This window comes from Marmota monax, unplaced genomic scaffold (genome assembly GCF_021218885.2).
Source record: "Marmota monax isolate L192 unplaced genomic scaffold, Marmota_monax_Labrador192_F-V1.1 WCK01_AAM20220418_F8-fsc00014, whole genome shotgun sequence".
NCBI lineage: Eukaryota > Metazoa > Chordata > Mammalia > Rodentia > Sciuridae > Marmota > Marmota monax.
This window is the reverse complement of record NW_026695222.1, coordinates 7,409,843-7,430,651: the sequence shown is the minus strand read 5'-3', so window position 1 is coordinate 7,430,651 and position 20,809 is coordinate 7,409,843. Positions and strand designations below refer to the sequence as shown.

Below are 20,809 nucleotides of genomic sequence, written 5' to 3'. Positions count from 1 at the left end.
TGATCGAGTTCCGCCTGGGAGTGATATCCCCAATAAAGCCTCATTCAGTGGCCTTTTAAAATCCGCCTCCTTTGATTGCCGCCCGCCTTTGCCTGATCTTACAGTTACCTTTGGACTCTTGTTTCTCATTTATGCCTGGTTCATGGTTCTTCTTTCCAAGTTTTTGTTTGCATCATGTATTATCGAAAGTAACTTGCATGTCTTTTAAAGCCAGCTGCCCCCAGTGAAGTGTTGGTTTGTTAAGAAAAGTCAACAAACCATTGAGTGACTTAAGTAACTGATAGACCTTCAAAAGGACTTATTTCTTTCATCCTAACATGCCTAGGTATCCATAAAGGTGGCGGTTTTTCTTTCCATGAAAACAAAACAAACAGAACAAAATGTTAACCTTCTCTGCCTTTTTTTTACCCCCCTGGTACTGGGCATTGAAGGTAGGGGCACTCCACCACTGAGCCACCACCCAGGCCTTTTTAAAATTTAATTTTGAGACAGAGTCTCACTAAGTGGTCCAGGCTGGTCTTGAACTCCTGATCCTTCTGCCTCAGTCTCCTGAGTATGTGGGATTACAGGCACCCACCACTATGCAGGACTCCTCTGCCTTTTTAACAGTTTCAGATCAACTACCATTTTCACAAGGGAGAGGAGATAAACAAAGTTAACCACTCTCTCTATAAGGGCAGGATAAAAGTTCTGCCAAAGTACTGTGTCAAATGGTGTCAGAGTCCTGAGCCTACCGGGTGGAACCTGCTAGAAATGCTAACCTGGTATGTATGTTCATTATTACTGATGCTGGTGATGTTTACACCACTGTTTAGTGAGTAAGTACTAAAAGCCAGGTAACCATGTTAAAATGCTTCATTTACATGATTTTATTGAATCCTCCCAAAGAATAACAGGAGTTATATTCCCATCTTATAGCTCAGGAAACTGAGACTCAGAGGCATGAAAATACTCCAGGTCACCTGGCTAGTGCATGTGGTGGAACTTGGTTATCATCCACTGCCTATGTGACACCAAAGCCCATGATCTTACCTTTGAATGATGAACTTGGCTAACAGATGTGCAATTTACACTTCTGAACTCTACCTGCAAGGCTTTGTTATGGGGAATTCCTTTTCTCCTTAAAAGCTACTTACCTAAACAATTTGAGATTGTCTGCAAGCTTGGGGATGTCAGTAATGTCCTCCTAGGGAAAATAGATCACATTTCACAAGCAGGAATTCCATAAGTGGTTCTGATCCTCTACATCTGCACTGTCCAAAATAGTAGCCCTTGCCACAGATAGATTTTTAAATTTGAATGAATTGAAATGAAACAAAATGATAGCCAGGTGCAGTGGTGCACACCTGTAACCCCAGTGGCTTGGGAGGCCAAAGCAGGAGGATCGCAAGTTCAAAGCCAGCCTCAGCAACTTATTGAGGCTCTAAGCAACTTATCAAGACTCTAATAAAATATAAAACGGGCTGAGGATGTGGCTCAGGGGTTAAAAGCCCCTAGGTTCAATGCCTAGTGCCAAAAAATAAAAATAAAATCAAATGATAAAGCTCTGTCCTTTTAGTCACAGTAGCCAAATTTCCAGTAGTTACCTTTAAAGAGAACACAGAGTGAATGAATGTGTAAGAATATAGTTCACTCACTCTTATTCATTCTTCCTTATTTAGATCCAATTACAATGGACCCACCTTTCTGATTAAATGTGATTAAACGAAAATTACTCCCATGATTAAAGAAGTTAAACAAAAGGTGCCACTCAATGAATGAATCAAACTGGGGGTGGAGGGTGGAGATTATAATTATAAAGCTGCCATTCAGCCACGTTTCAGAGTTAAAAAGCAAGGGGTCATACGTGAGTTTTATTTCTTTATGTTTTCCTGGAAAGTTTTTGTTTTATTTATTTCCTGCAATCGAAAAGGTTCAGGAATGTTTGAAAATGCCCCAGTGAAAGGTCCGAATTTCTGTCAATCTTGCCCAGTGGAAATATATAACCAAGTAAACAGATAAGAAGACTAGATCTGCAAATCATTTCCTCTATTCTCACAGCTGCCCCAAGCCACAGACAGGGTGGTTCTTTCTAGACTTAAGAGATCAATTCCATGTTCCATGTTAGTGAAGTGGAGTTCTCAGCAGCCTTCTCCTCACACCATGCCAACTTACACCCGGGAAGGAAGACAATACAAAAAGTATTGTCATTAGTTGTGATGAAAATATCTTATAGTCCCTTGTAGAACTAACTCGAGAAAAGCTTGTCAGTTCTTGCTAAGTTTAAGTTTGTCCCATGAAGAGCATATTCCCCCCCCACTTTTTTCAAAATAAGGTAAAATATTCTCTTCTTTCTAATTTTAAAGCATCCATCCCCACCTGTCAGTAGGAGCAAAACCACAATGCTGGGCTAACAGAAGAAAGTTCATACCAAAGTGCTGTCTGCTTTTCCACCTTCTAGGGTCACTTCCAAATTAGAAAGGGCAGCTTCCACTTCGTCAACCTCAGACTCATTTGTAAAATCCTGTACCTCAGCCGACATCGACAATTTGCTGATGTGATACTAAAACGAAAATAGAGGTTTTAGAAACGTTATAAACGTGAAAGGACCATTAGTCATTTCTTCTTTCAATCAATTCCCCTGGAATGCTGAACATCTCTTATAAGGAAGTCTCCTGCCTATGCAGGGAAAATGACATTTTAATTGGACTCATTCTGAGACTTATAGTTAGTCCTGTTCAAACTTGATTCTTTCCCATCACTGATGGGACTGGTGGTAGAGGAGAGATCAGATTTGCAAGACGAATGCTTTACATAGAATGTGCGTATATGTGGACTATGAGGAACATCTTAAATTTAAATTGACTCTCCTCATTTTTATTTCTTTCACCAAAGAAACAAACAATGCTAGGCATGGTGGTGCACGCCTGTAATCCCAGTGACTCCGGAGGCTGAGGCCAGCCTCTGCAACTTAGTGAGGCCCTGTTTCAAAGTACAAAATAAAAAAGGCTGGGCACATTTCTCTGTGGTAAGCACCCCTGGTTTCAATCCCTAGCACCAAAAAAAAAAAAAAAAAAAAAGCATAGTATAAAGAATGGGAAGCTTTAAGCAGAAGAAACCTAGTTTCTTTCCAGTTATGAGAACCCAAGATCTCTACCTGTAGTGCTGCAAAGATCAGCATTTCTTCTTCTGTGCAGTCAATTTCTTCTAAGAGAATAGCCCACCTGGCTTGTTCATAGAGTTGGTTTATTCGGACAGCATCATACTAGAGAAATAAACAGATGTGTGTGTATATGTATATATAAAGGCTTTTTTCATATTCTACAATACAAAAATTCTGGAATAACTGAATCCATTCTCTGTGAATCAGATGCACTAAACCTTAATTCAGGTAACTGAGAAGAGCAGTTCTGTCTTTCCATTGCTCCTGCTCATTTTGGTCCTGAACTCAGTACTTGAATTTTCTCTAAATATTTTCCAGAGCTTCTTCAAAGAGCCAAACTAGCCTGTCTTAGATTCCATTATTTCCTATCTCTCTATTATTTTTCTCTGGGTAGTAAAAACAGACAACAAAAATAGTTTGCACTGTAAGTACTGTAATGAAGAGGGAGCCCAAGCTGATCAGTGAACTCTGACGGGAATTTTTAATGAAACTTTAAGCTGATTCTCAGTTAAGCTGGAAGATACGATGTTCAAATATTGCCAATAAAATTTTGAAAAAGAAGGACAATATTGGGGGAGGCATTTGTCCTCCCAGATCTTAAAACAATTAATATAGTATAGCATCAGCATAGTGACAAAGTATATGCTAGGGTGATATCTGGAGATAGATCTATGTATCCATATTTAATGTAAAACAAAAGTGACATTGCATGCAAGTAGGGAAGGGAATAATTCAATACCATACATGTTGAGAATGCCCAGTTATTTGGAGAACAAAAACCCCAAACAAAAAATGTACTTTAGAGGCTGGGGTTCTGGCTCAGTGGCAGAGCACTTGCCTAGCATGTGTGAGGCACTGGGTTCCATCTTCAGCACCACATGTAAATAAATAAAATGAAGGTCCATTGACAACTAAAAAGAAAAAAATATTTTTTAAAAAAATGGTGCTTTGCACCATCCAAAAATATAAATGATAGATGGATTAAAGATTAAATATACAAAACCACATGAGATACCTCTCACACCCACTACGATGGCTCTAATCTACAAGATAAGAACTAGCATTAGTGAGGATGTGGGGAAATTGAAACCCTTGTGCAGTAAAATGGTGCAGCCTCCATGGAAAACAGTTTGGTGGTATTTAGAGAGTTAAACACAGAATATGATTCAGCAATTCCACTCCTAGGGATCTACCCCAAAAGAGTGAAAGCAGGTACTCAAACAGATACTTGTATACCAATGTCAACAGCAGCAGCATCCACAATAGCCAAAAAAAGGAAGCAACCTGAGTGCCTATCAATGGATAAGCAGATATATGCACACATGGAATATTATTCAGCCTTAAAAAGTAACGAAATTCTGATACATGATACAACATGGATGAACCTTGAATGAAATCAGATGTAAAAGGACAAATATCGTACAATTTCACTTATAGGAATTATCCAGAAGAGGTAAATACATAGAGACAGGAAAAGAGCAAGAGGCAAGAAAGGAAGGAGAAACAGATGCACTCACACTGCACACTCAGAGGACCTGTCACCCAGCTTACATTTTCTGCCATTTAGTGGCTGACTTGCAACCCCACAAATGGCTCATCTGGAGCACAGAAAGGGCAGAATTTCAAAGCACTTATTTCCCCCCTTATTAGGTGTCCTAATACATTTCAGGGGGGAGGTGTGCACTGAGAGTGAGGGGGTGGCCAGCTAGAGTTTTCGTACAGATGACACTTTCTCTCAGAGACTTCTTAGCACTGCAGTCCTGTGTGCACCACCAAGTGGTTCTGTCATGCATGGGAACCTGCCCTTGACCCTGGCCTCTGACAGCTCCTTTCCTTCCTGTGGCATCAGGACTCCAGTGCTGAGAAACATTTGCTCTTATCCCTTCGTTCTTGTGAATGCGGGGGGGCAGGGGGCCACTGTGCTAGGCCATAAAGATCCCAGGAGACTCCTGTTAACTCAGGGACAGCTGACCTGCCCTCGAGAAACCAAGAGATGAAAACTAAGAAACCAGTATATGTGTGTCAGTCTAACCCTGCTGAGATCAAGAGACCCCACAAATCGGTCCTAATTTTGATAATGAAATGACTCAGTTTTACACTTCCATGCATTCACCGAGAGAGAGAAAGAGAGAGAGAGAGAGAGAGAGAGAGAGAGAGAGAGAGAGAGAGAGAGAAAAGAAAAGAGAAAAAAGTTTTATATTTTCTTGTGAGAAGTTTTCTTACTTTAGGATTTAAATCAAAGAAAGTGTAGTATTTAAATCGTAACTGCAGTTGCTCATCCTCTTGGATTCCTTGTTCCATAAGGGAGCGTGAAGAATCTAGCCAACTAGAAAACAACAGGATAGGTTTTAAAAGCCAGGCAATTTTACATATGTACTCATTATATTATATTATATATTATACTACTATATATGCACACACACACACACAAACACACACACACACACATAAAACACCCTTGAAGAGTGGCAAAATAAGAACATTGCAAAAAAGTAGTAAGCACATAATAATAGCTTATAACTACATTTTATCCTAGAGTGTTTTAAGGTGATAGATATGTATATATGACATACACTATATGCATTTATGTACATATGACACACACATGACATGTATATGTAAAGATGAGGTATATATGACATCTAAATATATGTCACCTTAAAACATTTTAAAATGCAGTTTTTTATATATATATATATATATATATATTTTTTTTTTTTTTTTTCTCATTCTCATTAACACTCTAAAGTAATCCACTGAAAGAACAAAGCAGTTTTTATTATCTATCTCAGTTTTATAGATGTGGAAACTCAGTCTTTTTTTCTTTTGCATCCGGAGCCACATCCCCAGCCCTGTTTTGTATTTTGTATTTTATTTAGAGATAGGGACAGGGTCTCACTGAGTTGCTCAGTGCCTTGTTTTTTTTTTTTTTTTGCTGAGGCTGGCTTTGAACTCATGATACTCCTGCCTCAGCCTCCGGAGCCACTGGGATTACAGGCGTATATCACGGCACCAGGCTGGAAACTGAGTCTTGGTGACATTAGGTCGCAGTCACGTGGTGGAGCCAGCATGGTAGTCTGTCCCAACTGCCTTGGTACCAGGTAGTTCACTCCAAAGCTAGGCCTATCTTACTGTCTAGTGCTTTCTACAATGAGGGAAATATTCATATTTGTGCTGTCCAATGTATTCACCTTTAGCCATCTGTGGCTGCTGAACATTAAATGAGGTTAATGCCTCATTTTAATTTTAATTAATTTACCCCAAATTTAGATTTTAAATATTTCTATGTGGCTTGTGGTTCTTGTACTGATGGTATCATTTTCAAGATGAAAAATAAAAGCTGGGTAATGGGGACAGGTAGAGGGATGGAGACTAAAAGTTGGTAACAAAATGCTGTGGGGATGAGCATCACCGAATACCACTGAACAGAAGTGGCCTGAACTCCCATTCTATTACTCCTTGTGGAATAGCAAGAATAATCAAGATATAATCTCCTTTCTAAAGGAAATGACAATCTTTGGCCGGGGTGGGGGGTGGGGGGCCGTGATCAAGACTTATAATAAAGGAAGAAGGTGACAGTGGAGTAATGTTAGGGAAGGTGACAGTGGAGTAATGTCAGGGAAGTGACTGATCAACCTGGATTAGTGATACTCAGGAAGAGGTCTGTGGTTGAGCCTTCAGAGACTGAGAAGTAGAGACAGGAGGTGGAGCAGTGACAGTAACAGTACCCCCATGAAGCACATTGAGGGACAGGAGGTCACAGTAGGATACAGAGACACCCATGGGAGTCAGGTCTTACGGAGAGTGACTGCTGTTAACAAGGTTGACTTTGTTTGGTGGGCAATGGAAAATAAAAGAAATGGTGGTTTGAGAAACAGTGTGGGTGTATTTTCTGAGAACATTTCAAACAGAGGCCCAGGACTTGCCCTTAGAAGGCCTACAGGGACAACGTGAGCCAGGTGGACCACCTTGGATCTCCCCAACTGGTTCATGAAAACCAACATACTCATAAACTACTCACAAACATTCCATAAAGCATACTTGGCACACCTGGAGCAGAAGAGAATTATATTTACATATATCAATCCATTGAGTTACCCAAACACACAGATTTTATCACAGTTGAAAGGTACTGAAATGACCACAGGCTACATCTATGCCTTTTTTGCTGCTTAAGTCAACTACTAAAGCACAGTTCCCAGGACTATTAACTTAAAACTTAAACACTCCCTGATCTCCGGGACAACTCTCTCACTAAGAGAGAAGCAAAATAGAAGTCACGTCCTTACCCTGCGTTAAGCTTGGCTTTATCAATCAGAGACCGAGGCTGGTACATAACAGCAAGTGCCTCTGGTGACGGGGGTGGCTGGCTGAATGCGAGGATGTTGCAGTTTTGTTCTGTTAAAGGGCTGTCAGTGAACCAAGTTATGGTGGAGGATGCCGGAGTTCCATTGACGGGGTCATAGGTAGGAGTCATGGTCTTACTGTATAAGCCAGGACTTCCTGCAGAGCAAGAGGTAGATGGATCTCATGAGAGATTCAGGTGGGAATTTTTAGAAAAAAGAAGTACTCCCATTCCTTACACTAAAATGAAATTTGACTTTCAATGTTTATATCATTTAGAATGATCAGAGGAGTTATGATAGTTAGGAGATCAGTTATATACAGACAAAGACCTTGTCTACTGTATATTCAGTTTCTGGGAACTCAAAGATATAAAAGTTTCCTCAAATAAAAAATGTTGGGGACCATTTTTCTAACTCAAAGCTCTCTTATTTCAACAGAAGCCTTGATGCTATTAGAGAACTGGGGACCTCACAGAGCGCAGGTACAAAATATGTTTCAGGTACTCCTGAATCACATAGCAGTGCTTGGCCAATTCTAAGAATACAGCAAGTCAATTATTTGGCTCAAGTTTGCATAAGGTACACAGACCTCTTTTATTCTTTGCATTGCAATATACTGCACAAGAAAGCCCTCAATATTGCAAGCATGCTAGAAACTTGATTATTTTGATATAAAAAGAAAATTATGATACCTCTCCAGAATTTTTACCTGGAGAAATTTCCCCTCATTCCCAATGAGAACTTGAATTCAGGAAAGAATTGCACTAAAATAGAATCAGGAAGAGAAAAGTATATTTGAGTAATCCAAAGTATCTCCTTTTTAAATATTCTTTTATCCCCGTATCCCCGGTTTATGGACATCTGTACCAAAATTTCCATTCTCAGAAACACAAGATTTGCAATTACAACAATGAATTATTAAGCTTATCTGCTGAAAAAAAAGGTCTGAAATAAAATTTTGTTATTTCCAAACTTAACTAGGTAGCTCTTCCTCATCTCATCGATCCTAAAATTTTATTCCTCCTTTGAGGGGAAGAGAAAGGCCTATTTTCCCTCTTTGGTTTTCTTCTACATTCACAAATTAAAACAAATCTTACTTACCTGGTGACCCTGTTGGAGAACTCTCCAGGTTGAGAATATCTTCAATTATGGGCTCCTTATTATTTTTATCTTTCTTTTTCTTTTTCTTAAAAAAGTCACCAGAAGGCTTTAACAAGGAAAGTTCTTCTGATCTTCTAATATCTAAAATAAAATAATAAATAACATTTTTTTTAAAAGAAGAAAAATAAATAGGATAAAGAGCATTTCGAGACTCAGAGCCATTTTCTGCATTTAACACCATATCTCCAGAAATCCCTGGGAAGTAAACAGAACTAAATTGAATCACTTTTAAAGACATAAAAGGGGAAGAGTTGTCTTTAGACTCTCTAAACTGTGTGTGTCTGTGGGTAAATAGTGGAGGAAGATTCAGTCTAATATAATTTCTAGTTTGCTTTTTAATTTATTATGAAAATACTTCAAATACATTCAAAGCAAAGGAAATAGCATAATATCCTCCTTCCTACACTTCACTGCCAGCCTCAACCACTACTAATGTTGTACCATTGTTGTGATTTCCATTTGCCACCAACTTTTCCCTGCCTCCCTCCGTTTTGTTTTTGTCTTAAAAAAAACAATCAAGGGCCCATCTTCTTTTTTCTTTGTGGACCCCAAACCCCTAAAACCTTCATCTCATACACTGTCCAGCAGGTCTTTTCACACCCTGCCACCTCTTCTGGGCACTTGCCATTTCACTGCTTCCAGAGCCTTTGTGTCTCTCTCTGCCTGAGGGCTTGCTCTGGAGGCCAGCAGGGCACGCAGTGCTCTCCAAAATCATCCCTCAGTGGTGCACAAGCACATTGTCCCTAGGGTGGTAAGCCCTGAGGCTGTGGCTGAACTGTCTCTCAGAGGTCCCCAGTGGCCCACAGCTGAGGTTTGATAGCTTGATATTTCCAATCTCACTTCCCCACCCACACCTGGTGTTTACTGATAACATCTGCTAAGAAACTGTTTATACTTGACTTCTCTCCTCGGGTCTGCTTCCATAGATCCCAGACTAAGATAAGCCCCCTTCCCTGCCATTCACCCAATATGTGCATTATTGCTGATCAGAATTGCCAATAACCATTACCACACTGAGTGGCTATAACACCAAGAACAAGCCAAGGGATGTGATGACCGAGGGTCCCTGGGCAGCATTCCTGGGTGTCCGTGCACTGGCTCCTGTTAGATTCTCTCAATCAATCAGTTCACACACTGCTTAGTACCAAAGTGGAGCCCAGCAGTGCAGCTTGATTCTCTCCCCAGTAGCCCGGGATGTCTGACTGACAGGTTGCAAAGCACACCTGCGGCCACTCAGAATGCATGATTTATGCACAACCCTAGAGATGAACCAAAAAGCCTGGCTAAAGATGTAAGCATTAAACAAAAATCAATAGCAGCACCTCTATCTCCAAGTCTGGGATCTGTGTCCTCCCCACCCACAGTCCCCCACTGACAAACACAGTGGGGGCGGGGGGGGGGACCTTATACAACCTAAATGGATTTAGCTTCAGTTGATCAGATATAAAAAGACAATGAATGGAAATGTCAACTTCCTTCCTTGCCTCCTGGGTTTTACGGTACTGGGGCACTAAAACACTGAGCTACATCCCCATCCCTCTTTAAGATAGGGTCTTGCTAAGTTGCTGAGGCTGGCTTCGAACTCAAGATCCTCCTGCCTCAGCCTTAGTGTCACAGGGATTACAGGTGTGTGCCACTGTACCTGGCTCAGGAAGTGCTTTCTGCCCTCATGCTATTTCATGCTGTACTGGCCCTCCCTGTGCAGCACTGGCATTCCCAATCCTACTGATCCTTTCCCTCTTTTCTCTATATTGTCGCCCCTTTTAAAGCATCCTCTATTATTTTCTTATTACATTTATTGGCTATTATTTGCCTCTGCCTGCTAGGATGCAAGCACCAAGAGGGCAGGAAACCTAGAATCTTTATCACTAATGTCTCCCCCGCGCTCAACACGCTGCCTGTCACATAGTAAGTGCTCAGTAAACATTTGTTGAATGATTCGGTTCACAGTTGAATGGAGGAGACAGATTCCTCAAGGATATATTATGTATTGGGTGTTCAAGAACTGACTTTTGGTCTTAGTATCAAACTTCTTTGATATGAACACTATCAAAAATAAACACTTCAAAAAAATATAAAAGGAGAGCACCTTCATAGACCTAGTTTTCCTCCTTTTATGAAATCTCAAAAAGAAGAAATGGGTTAAATAGTGTTGTCTCTATGAGTGTTTTACTTTGGGACACAGATCCATAAGGAATTAGGCTTCCATTCACAATTAGTGTACTTTTCTGCTTAAAATAAATCTCACTGGTAATTTAAAATAAATCTCACTGACTCACAGCTATTTGCTGGAGTCAGGTGTTAGTGAAGTAATGGAGACAGCAGCAGCAGCAGAAGAAGAAGTGAAGATACGTCAGCTCTTTCAGTGATGAAGGGTTTAACAGAAACTCTTTCTGGGGGGGGTTGTCTTTAATAATGATTTGAGCGTAGCTTGAAGAAATGAATTTGCAGAGCAATCTTCGTGGTTTGTCTCTTCTATCTATGAAGGTCTTTTTTAGTTTTTGCTCCCTAGATTTAACTGATTTATTTATTTATCTTTTTCCCCTATTTTTTATTGGCACATTCTTGTTGTACATATTGGTGGGGTTTATTGTTACATATTTTCACATGCAAATGAGATGCAAATACATGCAAACATAACAACATAATTGGACCAATATCACTCCCCAGTATTCCCCCTTTTTGTTCTCTCCTCCCTGCCCTGGTCCCTTACCTCTACTCTATTGATTGCCCTTTGAACTGCATGAGAGTCTCTCAACTCTTCTTTTCCCTTTTACTTTACAAATGTCTTTAAAAATTTTTTTTTTAAGTTGTAGATGCACACAATACCTTATTTTATTTATTTATTTTTATGTGATGCTAAGGATTGAACCCAGTGCCTCAACACATGCCAGGTGAGCACTCTACCACTGAGCCACAACCCCAACCCTACAAATGTCTTTTTGAAACAGTTTTAAGCTGTATGGAAATGAATCTGATGTGGGTCAAGGATGTTCTATTTAGTTTAACTGCACTGTGATGGCTGCAGTACCTGGACTTTGCAGTGTACTTCCCAATAAAGCGGGTGCTTTCTAATCAGCCATTCGGGGCATGCAGAAAGCAGCACACACAAGCGTCTAAAGGGCACAGGGGCCCCTGGGTACTCACTCAGGCTTTTGCAGATGTCACTGACAGCCTTAAACACCACAGCCGAGAAGCTGACTCGCAACCTCACCGTCTTCATGTTAGGCAGCCGAAGGCGCAGCATTTTGTGCTGAGGGGTGAAGAGAAGCTTGGCATCTGCCTGAACCCCACATTTGTCCAGGGTCCAGTGGGTTTTCAGAAGCCAACAATGTTTCTGTTCCCACCAAAGAGCAAAATCTGACCAGTCTTGAGCTATGTCTACAAAGATGGAAGACACAATTAGGCAAAATGAGGAGAAGCAGAAGGAGCTCTGGAGGGTTCACACTGCCCCGGAATCCATTTCACTGTGTATAAAACCTGGAATAAACAACCCTCTTTGGCTCCCCATCTCTTTTTATAGCTCAAGGCTCAACAATCCTTGGCTGCTCTACAGTCACCAAGGCCTGGCAGGGAGAAAACAATGTATGAACCCTCCCATCATTTACATTTAAGTAGCAAGAGGAGCAGAAGCATGACATTTTCGTTTTTGACGAATGCTGATGCTGAAGTTATTTTTCCTAAAATCCCTCTGTGCCACTGTCCTTTCTGGAAGGCCAAAAGCATGTGGCTTTGTTTAATGCATCTTATTTCTCTCACAGAAATAGATTCTTATTCTGGGTGCAGCAGCTCATGCCTGTAATCCCAGCCGCTCGTTAGGCTGAGCAGGAGGATTGCTAGTTCAAAGCCCAGTCTCAGCAATATAGTGAGGCCCTAAGCAAGTTACTGAAACCCTGCTTCAAAAATTTTAAAAAAATAGAAACAAAAGGGCTGGGGATGTGGCTCAGAGGTTAAGCACCCCTGGGTTCAATTTGTGGTACCAAAAAAAAAAAAAAAAAAGGAAATGAATCCTTACACTCCAGATCACAAGGAAATATCAACAGTCCCCAAAGTCCACATAGAAGTGCAGTAAAGCTGACGTTTCCCTCTCTCAATAATGGCCCAGTCTTTTAGTACCACCATAGTCCCATTTTCAAAACATCTACACCAAAATCAGAGTTGCATGTTTTCTCCCTCTTAACATTAGCACTGACATTGAATCTTTCCTCTCCTTCACCACTGGCTTAAAGGTGAATCCCTTCATCAACGTTGTAGTCAATATTCAACCATTCTTTTGGCTAAATACAGGGATGCTAGTGTTTTTGTATGGATATGAAGTGTCTCCACAGATTTTATGCTGAAGGCTTGGACCCCACTGTAGCAGTGTTTAGAGGTGGGGATTTGGGCAAATGATTGGATCCTGGGAACTCTGATCTCATCAGTGGATTAATCTATTAAAGGTTTCACAGCTGATTCTAGGTTAAGAACGTGGGTCACTGGGGCCAGGTCTGGGAAGGACATAACTAGTCCTTATCCACTTCCTTGAGCAAGTGTTTTTTCATTCTTTCTCTTTCTCTCTCCCTGTCTCCCTCTCTCTTTCCCTGAGACCTGAGGCAGATTCATACAATGAAATATTATATAGCAGGAAAATAAATGAAACAATATGAGTGACTATCTCAGACGTAATGTTGGGTGAAAGAAGATGTGTAAGAGTATATCCTGTATAATTACATTTATATGAAGTTCAAAAACAAGCAAAATTGTTCCTGTGATGTTAGAGGCCAGGTTAGTAGTTACCCTTAGTGGACTAACAATTAGGAGAAATCAGATTTGGGGCATGGGTCGGAGAACAGATTAGGAAACAGGTCATGGTCTATGTAATCTGGGTGATTAGTTACATGACTGAAAATTCATTGAATCATACCCTTATGATAAATGTACTTTTCCACATTTCAGTCAATTTCCTTAAAAAGGCTTTATCTCATTAGCATAAATAGGGAAGCTATTACCAAAGTCTTTTCATAAACAAAGGAAATAGAATGTCATCAAATTTTAGGCCTAATAATGTTGACATGGTGACTTCCTGATGTGAAGACTCTGACCCAAGAGACTTCACTTTCTCTGTTTGAACAAGTACAGTAGCAGATGATAGATAAATGTTTTTATAGTTTGGGTCTGAAATGTCCCCCCAAAGCTCACATGTTAAAGGCCTGTCCCCAGCTGGTGACAGTACTGGGAGGTGGTGGAAAATTTAGAAGGTGGTCTAGTTGTAGGAAGCAGATCATTGGGGGCGTGCCTTTGAAGGGTTTATTTTTCCTGCTTGTTCTCTCCCTACCCCCAAACTTCCTAGCCACCACGAGGTAACCTCTACCACATGCTCCTGCCATAATGTTTGGACTTACCCAGACCCAAAGTAATGGAGCCAACTGGCTGTGTACTAAAACATCTGAAATCACAAGCCAAAATAAACCTTGCCTTTTTAAAGTTGATTTCCTCAGGTATTTTGTCACAGTGACAGAAGGCTGATTAACACAGTGTTAAAAGACACATCGGCACCAAATGCACTTTATCATTGAACAATCAAGTATTAACAGGGAACTGACACAGTGGTTTAATGCCATGCCACCTAAAATCATCTTAGACATCACCGGTGGCAAGGACTTTGTCCATGTGGAAGTACAGCACTCTACCTATTTGGGAACATGAGTTTGTCACCAAAGACTCAAGTTTTCACAAAGGTGATAAATTTTGTTTGAGGTTCTTGCAGGACCCATTATTTCTCTCTGTCCTGGAAGAGATTGGGGAACAAGGAAGAGGGCTGTGCTCTACAGGCAACTGTGAGATGAATGACCAGAAGAAATTACATGATCTGGCAACCTAGACCAACTATGCAGCAGTGTTGTAGCAGAGAGCATTTCTACTACACAGAAACCATCGAGAAAGAGGAACTTACTGATCTTTTCTACCAACTTGAGCATCACACCCCCGACATGCAGGTCTCCGGACACTCTCAGTGTGATGTCTCTTGGCTCCTTTTCATTTGGATTGTGAACTTGGACCATGAGCTCCCAGGATGCAGATGCAAAGTCACTGGATGAGATCATAGTGGCACAGGCAGGTGTCTGTCGAATAAAAATGAGGACATAAAACAGGTGAGAAGGGAACTGGAAAGGGCTAGTAGAGCCTGCAGAACAAAACACTTTTTTGTTTCTGTATTTGATTTTTGCCTGGTCTTCAAAAGATTCCACAGCGTTCCTGGTGCCCAGACATTAAATTCAGCATCTTAATAGTAGAGACAAAATGTCTTATAAAAATGGACCTAAATCATCTAAAGATTATTTTATCTTTATTTTATAAAATAAAGATTATTTTATAAATTAATCTTATTATTATTAATAATAATAATATTATTATTAATTATTATTTTATTTTATAAAATACAGATTATTTTATCTGTATTTTATCTTTCTGTCTACATCCACACTTCCAGGACCCCTTGGCTATGTTTTGTTGTTTGCCCATCCAATACATCAATTTTTACTTTCCTTCTCTATTGAATTTCTCGGCTTTCTCTGAACTATTCCAACAAAAGTCAATTCTCCATGGTATATTTTTTTTTTTAAAAAAATCAACATTATTGAGGTACGATTCACCTAAAACAAAACACGCAGATTTTAAATGACATACAGTTTGATGTATTTTGTTGCATGCAGATTGTACTTCAACAAAGTTGACTTTAAAAAAAGATTCCATTAAAACTTTTTTCTATCTTTAATAAATTTGTATTACCACATTCCTCCCCCAAATATCTGTATCTTCTGGCATGAAAGCTCAAAAAAAAAAAAAAAATAAAAACACAACAAAATTATTTCTATGTCAGTCATTATTCTACTTTAAACACATATAAGTAAAGATATAGGCCATTAATAATCAGTGCTATGTATTTGATTTACTTAAGTTACTGTATCAGATCATATAGAAGTTGATAATGTAAATGCACTTTTGGCAAAATAATTTTAAAACAGGGTGAGACACATAAAAAGCCTACTCTTCAAAGTGCAGATGGGGGTGGGAACTTCAAACCTCTTAGCTCAAAGGAAGAAACTAAGCAGTATCAACACTAAAATGTATCAGGGGTTATAGGAACATTCAAATCCAAAACTGGCAAGACTAAAAGTCGAGATGTCAGTGTCTTTTAAATAGTAAGAAATGATACTACAAATCCTGGTTGTTTTAAGATCATTTAAATCATTATGAGAAATCCATGTTTTCATAAGGCCTACATTGAGAAAAATCAATGCACTCATATTTCCACATCAGGGTTTCTTTTCTAACTGTAAGCACACAGATCCTTTGGGGATCTTATTAAAATGCAGATTCCATTCAGCTGATCTGGAGTAGGGCCCTGGGCCCCTGCATTTCTAACAGCTCCAGTGATGCTTTGTAAGGATTCTGGCTGTGGAAATGTACAAGGCAGTGTTCCTCTGGTGCACAGACTCCCAGAAGGTTATAGGCACTCTGTTTTCCACACTTGGAATGTTTCTCCCTGGAACTAGTAAGATGACCAATACATGCTCAGTGCCTAGCTGCTATGGTAATGTCCTTCTGAGGAGGCTCTGTGCTACACATACAGTCTTATCAGCTTTGACCCTGTTTTTTTTTTTTTTTGTTATTATTAATTTTTTTTTAGTTGTAGAGGGACACAATACATTTATTTTATTTATTTATTTTTATATGGTGCTGAGGACTGAACTCAGTGCCTCACACGTGCTAGGCAAGCGCTCTACCCCTGAGCTATAACCTAGCCCCAGGAACACTGTTTTATAACAAATCAAATTGAACCCATCCACGTCATACTACTCTTGAGTTTATATGAAACTCCACATTTGTTAGCACCAGGACAATCTAGTTAAATAGAATGGCTGGCTCTGCAAACCTGAACAGGCTTAGAACAGATTTAGTATGTCTGAATCAATCAAGAGTTCAGAGTATTTCCTAATGTTTTATAACCAGAGGATTCAAAGGCGGCAATACATAGATACATACACCTCTCATTGCAGAGGTTCACAGGGCAACCTCTTGCATAAGCAATGCCCTGAAGAGATTATATGAGGCCTCACTGTTGGCTTCTGTCATCATTAGTTTGCAGTATTATTTTCTGGGTAATGCACTGTGCATTAACTATTGTCCTTGAGTTACCTCCTTCACGCTCTGGGCAATTCCCATTTCTAAATGAGAAAACTCAGGCTCAAAGAAGTTAGGCTACTTGTCTGAAGTAACACAGGTTAGATAGTGGAGCCCAGACATTAATCCACATCTTTCTTACTCCTACTTGCCTACCACACTGGGAAATGTTCTGGGTAATTAATAGGAAAGATAATGTTTAAAACCACAGAGTGAAACTTTTCACAGCCTTTGCATTTCTATCAACACAAATCTTTACCCAGTGGAGAGACAATAAAGACAGCCCCTTCATAGGTGAACTCACAACTTGGCATTGAAATGCTTGGCTGCAAGAGCCTTATAATTTCTAAATTGCTATGCTCTGAGCTTTCATTTTAAAATGTTTTGTACATAAAGAAAATGACCTTTCTTTTAAGGTGACTCCTTGTACATAAAGAAAATGACCTTTCTTTTAAGGTGACTCCTTGTACATAAAGAAAATGACCTTTCTTTTAAGGTGACTCCTTGCTGCTGTTCCATGGACAATCAGACACCAGGTCTTTTCCTGACCCTTGTTGATTAAAACACCCCTTGTATAGGCAATAGATGGTGATTTCCTTACAACGAAGTCCTACCTGGTTCTAACCTGTTTTCCCCACATTCCTTTCCTATCATTCTGAGCCTTGTGTTTTTGAATGAACTTCTCATCTGCAGCAAGCTGTTACTTGTTGAGAACAGCAAACTTTAGCTGGGGAAAACATATCTTAGGAGACCCAAACAAGAAACAAAACGCAACGGGAGACGTGCCTTTCCTGGTGAAGTTCAGCGGCCCTTCACAGAAAATGCAAGAGAGAAATCGAGGAAAAAGGGTAGGTAGTGGGAGATAAGCCCCACGCTTTCCCTGGAGGATCAGGTGGTGCTCAGTGTCTGAAGGCCATTTGCTGTGTTTGTCGCTAGCACTGCGGGGTCCTGGGGTGGGTGCCTGGTGGGCCAGAAACCTGCCTCTTACCCATTAATGTTGCAGTACCTGGGACTGGACATAAAGTTTTTGCGCAGCCAGAAGCACAGGCCAAAGAAAGTGGTCGCACCCCAACGACATTATTTTCAATCCAACAGCCGTTTAACTGAAGAGGGCTGCACCAGTGAAGGGGACAGCGGTCTCAGGACTCAGCAGCACGCATCAAAGCCTCCAGAACCCCTGTGCCCAGCTCTAAGCCCTGAGCACCCACCTTCTTTTCCTGCCTGTTGCGTCCAGTCTTGCAGATCGACACGTGAAAAGGTGCACCCCTAGAGACCCGGGCAGATACCACCCCAGGCGGGGCCGGGGGCGGCGCTGGCGAGGTGGAACTTGCGGGGACAAGCAGTCGCAGCGGCAGTTCGGCTCGGTTATGGCAGGCAGGGGCAGGTGGCTTGGTGCGCTGGCGAAGCTGCTCCGGGACCTCCCGCAGAGGCTCGGCGTCTGCAGGCAGCCCAGCACCGCGCACCAGGTGCACCTTCTTGGTACGCGGCCCCCAGCTACACCGCCAAGGCCAGCGCAGCGGGGCAGGCGAGAGCACGCCCAGTCCCGGGCTTGCCTCGTCTTGCGGTCCAGGAGAGCAGGCACAGTCTACGGATTTTTTTTTTTTTTTTGAAAGAGCAAAAGGTGGTAAAAGGGGTGCTTTGGAGCAAGACGGCTGGAGGACCTGGGACACGTGCTCACCCTGCGCCCTCTCCTGCTGCCTCTTATCCCTCTTTTCTTAGACTACCTTGGATTTTCCCAGCACCTCCACCCCCCCACACCCCACCCCGGGATCGGCCCATGTGCTTGAAGTTTTGCACTTTTTCTTTCCCTCAAGGTACACCAACTGCCCCCACCCCCTGGGTGTGCGCAGCCCTGGAAAATCCCCGTTTCCTTGTAAAGAGCCCTGGAGCGCTTGTGATCAGCGACGTGGGAAAAACAAAACGATTCATCTCTGAGTAAGGCGTGATGCAAATCCTCAAGAAGATTTGATACCTAAGGATGGAAGACCCCCTGGTGACCCAAGGCCTATACTGGTGAGGCAGTCTGGACCGCGCCTGGATAGCTCATCTCAGGATCATCACTCAGTCCAGACTGTTAGCTTCCTGTCGAATTTCATTGGTTTCATTCCCTACAAATTGGTCTATCCAGTATAATATTCCCTTTGCTATTCAGATCATTTAAAATATTTTTTTTCAAGGTCTTCTGTTTTGAGATTATCATTTTGTATGACTTTATTTTTCTTTACACTAAGTGGGGATTGGTGGCTGTTAGTATTAAAGTATTGCTTTCTATTTCTTTATTCAAATCTCTCCATCTTACCTTTTTATTTTTTGGAAGTATGATGTGAGTTGCAAGTGTATCAACTCTTTTGCAATACTACTTTTATCTTTATGCAATACTACTTTTCCTCTTTTCAAAAAAATTTTTAAATTTAAGATATTTTATCTCATATAACTTTTTGTTTTAAAATGTGTTGCATACCATAATTTTTCTATCCCAGCTTTCTTTTGCCGACTTTCATATGTAACATTCTTATATCATTATGCTTTCAGTCTGTGTCCTTAGATTTAGTAGCCTGTAAATTACATAGTTGTATTTTTTTTAGATTTAATTCTGTTATTCAAGCTTTTCGTTTTGATTGGTGTTATGTAATAATGCATTTATAATTAAATGAATTTCTAAAAGTGGGAAAAAAAGAATCTTCTGTGTTCATGGTGCAAATAATGAAATAGTATCTATTATTAGTTACCCATACACTGATAAACTGACTTGGAAATTAACACTGTCAAAAAGGAAAATCTTGTCCTATTTGGGAGCCTAAGGTAGGAGGATCACAAGTTCAAGGTTAGTTTCAGCAAACTGGAAAGACCCATGTTACAAAATAAAACATAAAAAGGGCTGGGAATGTAGTTCAGGGGTGGAGAACCCCTGAGTTCAATTTCTAGTACTGCCAAAAAAAAAAAAGAGAAAGAAAAGGCATGCCTACATTATCATGCCAGACACGAGTAGAGAAATATAGTCATAGTTCATAGTCTTTGAATACAAAAGGGATATAAATAAATAGAAGGTCTTTGAAAGTCTCAGCTGCTTCAACTTGTTAAACCGAGTAGCTTTCTTCCACTAGTGCGGTCCCACTATCTTTGATGAACCTTTAAAGTTAAAAAAAAATTCTATGTATTCTATAATTTAGTCTGAGAAAACTGCTTGAAGGAGGTGGAGGGTTTTTTTTTTTTTTTCTGATTGATGGTTTCATTTGACAAAGCAAATGGGGTACTACCCAATATAAAGGTCTCCATTGAGTCTTCAGCTAATAAACATGCTAAATATCTGGAACTAAGTACGAAATGCAACAGACAACTAAAAAGTATTTTTTATTTTCATCAAGACTTTGGGATGCACAAAATGGGCTGGCTGTGTTCATGTGCAGGGAGAACATGTTTTGTTCTGCTGAAAGCGGAATGTGCTTATAATAGCTATGTTCTCCTTTCCAACTGCATGGATAACCAGCACTCTCAATGCCCAGGCAAGTTCTAAAATGTTCTTCTTGCCATGGTGGAAAGGGTGTGTCCTGATGTATCTGCAGCCCTTGGATGAAGAGGGTGAGCAAGAGCAAGGAAGGATAAAAAGAGCCTCACCAGAGGCTGTGCTAGGGCCAGATGTTTATAATGAAGAAGCAAGAAACACACCGACTGTCCTTCCCTCTGGGTCTCCTGCAGAGTTCCTTCCCTTTCCTCTTCCTTTGCCCTTTCTCTTGTTATACTGCATCCATCTCAGGCAAAAGACACAAAGGAGATAAGAGTGATAATTAGGTCTTCCTCCCTGCTAATTATAAAGTTCCTTTCCATGGAGATAATAGTTACCTGTTTCTTTGGAACCTTCCAGAGATAGTCTATACATGTAGATTATTTTTGCTTCTTAAGCAAGTAATAGAATTTCCAAACATTGCTCTGCATTTTGCTTTTCTCACTGTAATATATTTGGGTGACTGTAGAAGACACCAGTCATATTCATAACTTG

General features: G+C 40.6%; 1 protein-coding gene across 1 annotated transcript in view; it reads right to left on the bottom strand.

Moving 5' to 3' along the window:
- Fermt1 (FERM domain containing kindlin 1) overlaps nt 1-18,433 on the bottom strand; it is a 37,790-nt gene extending 19,357 nt beyond the window's left edge. Inside the window, exons 1-9 of the mRNA XM_046433872.2 lie at nt 18,021-18,433; nt 14,582-14,750; nt 11,797-12,030; nt 8,590-8,730; nt 7,432-7,645; nt 5,366-5,468; nt 3,137-3,244; nt 2,411-2,542; nt 1,137-1,186 (exon numbers count right to left, since the gene is read on the bottom strand). Coding sequence (XP_046289828.1) covers nt 1,137-1,186; nt 2,411-2,542; nt 3,137-3,244; nt 5,366-5,468; nt 7,432-7,645; nt 8,590-8,730; nt 11,797-12,030; nt 14,582-14,732 — 1,133 coding nt within the window. The 5' untranslated portion in view covers nt 14,733-14,750; nt 18,021-18,433. The remainder of the gene's footprint in view (nt 1-1,136; nt 1,187-2,410; nt 2,543-3,136; nt 3,245-5,365; nt 5,469-7,431; nt 7,646-8,589; nt 8,731-11,796; nt 12,031-14,581; nt 14,751-18,020) is intronic.
- Between the last annotated feature and the right edge of the window lie 2,376 nt (nt 18,434-20,809).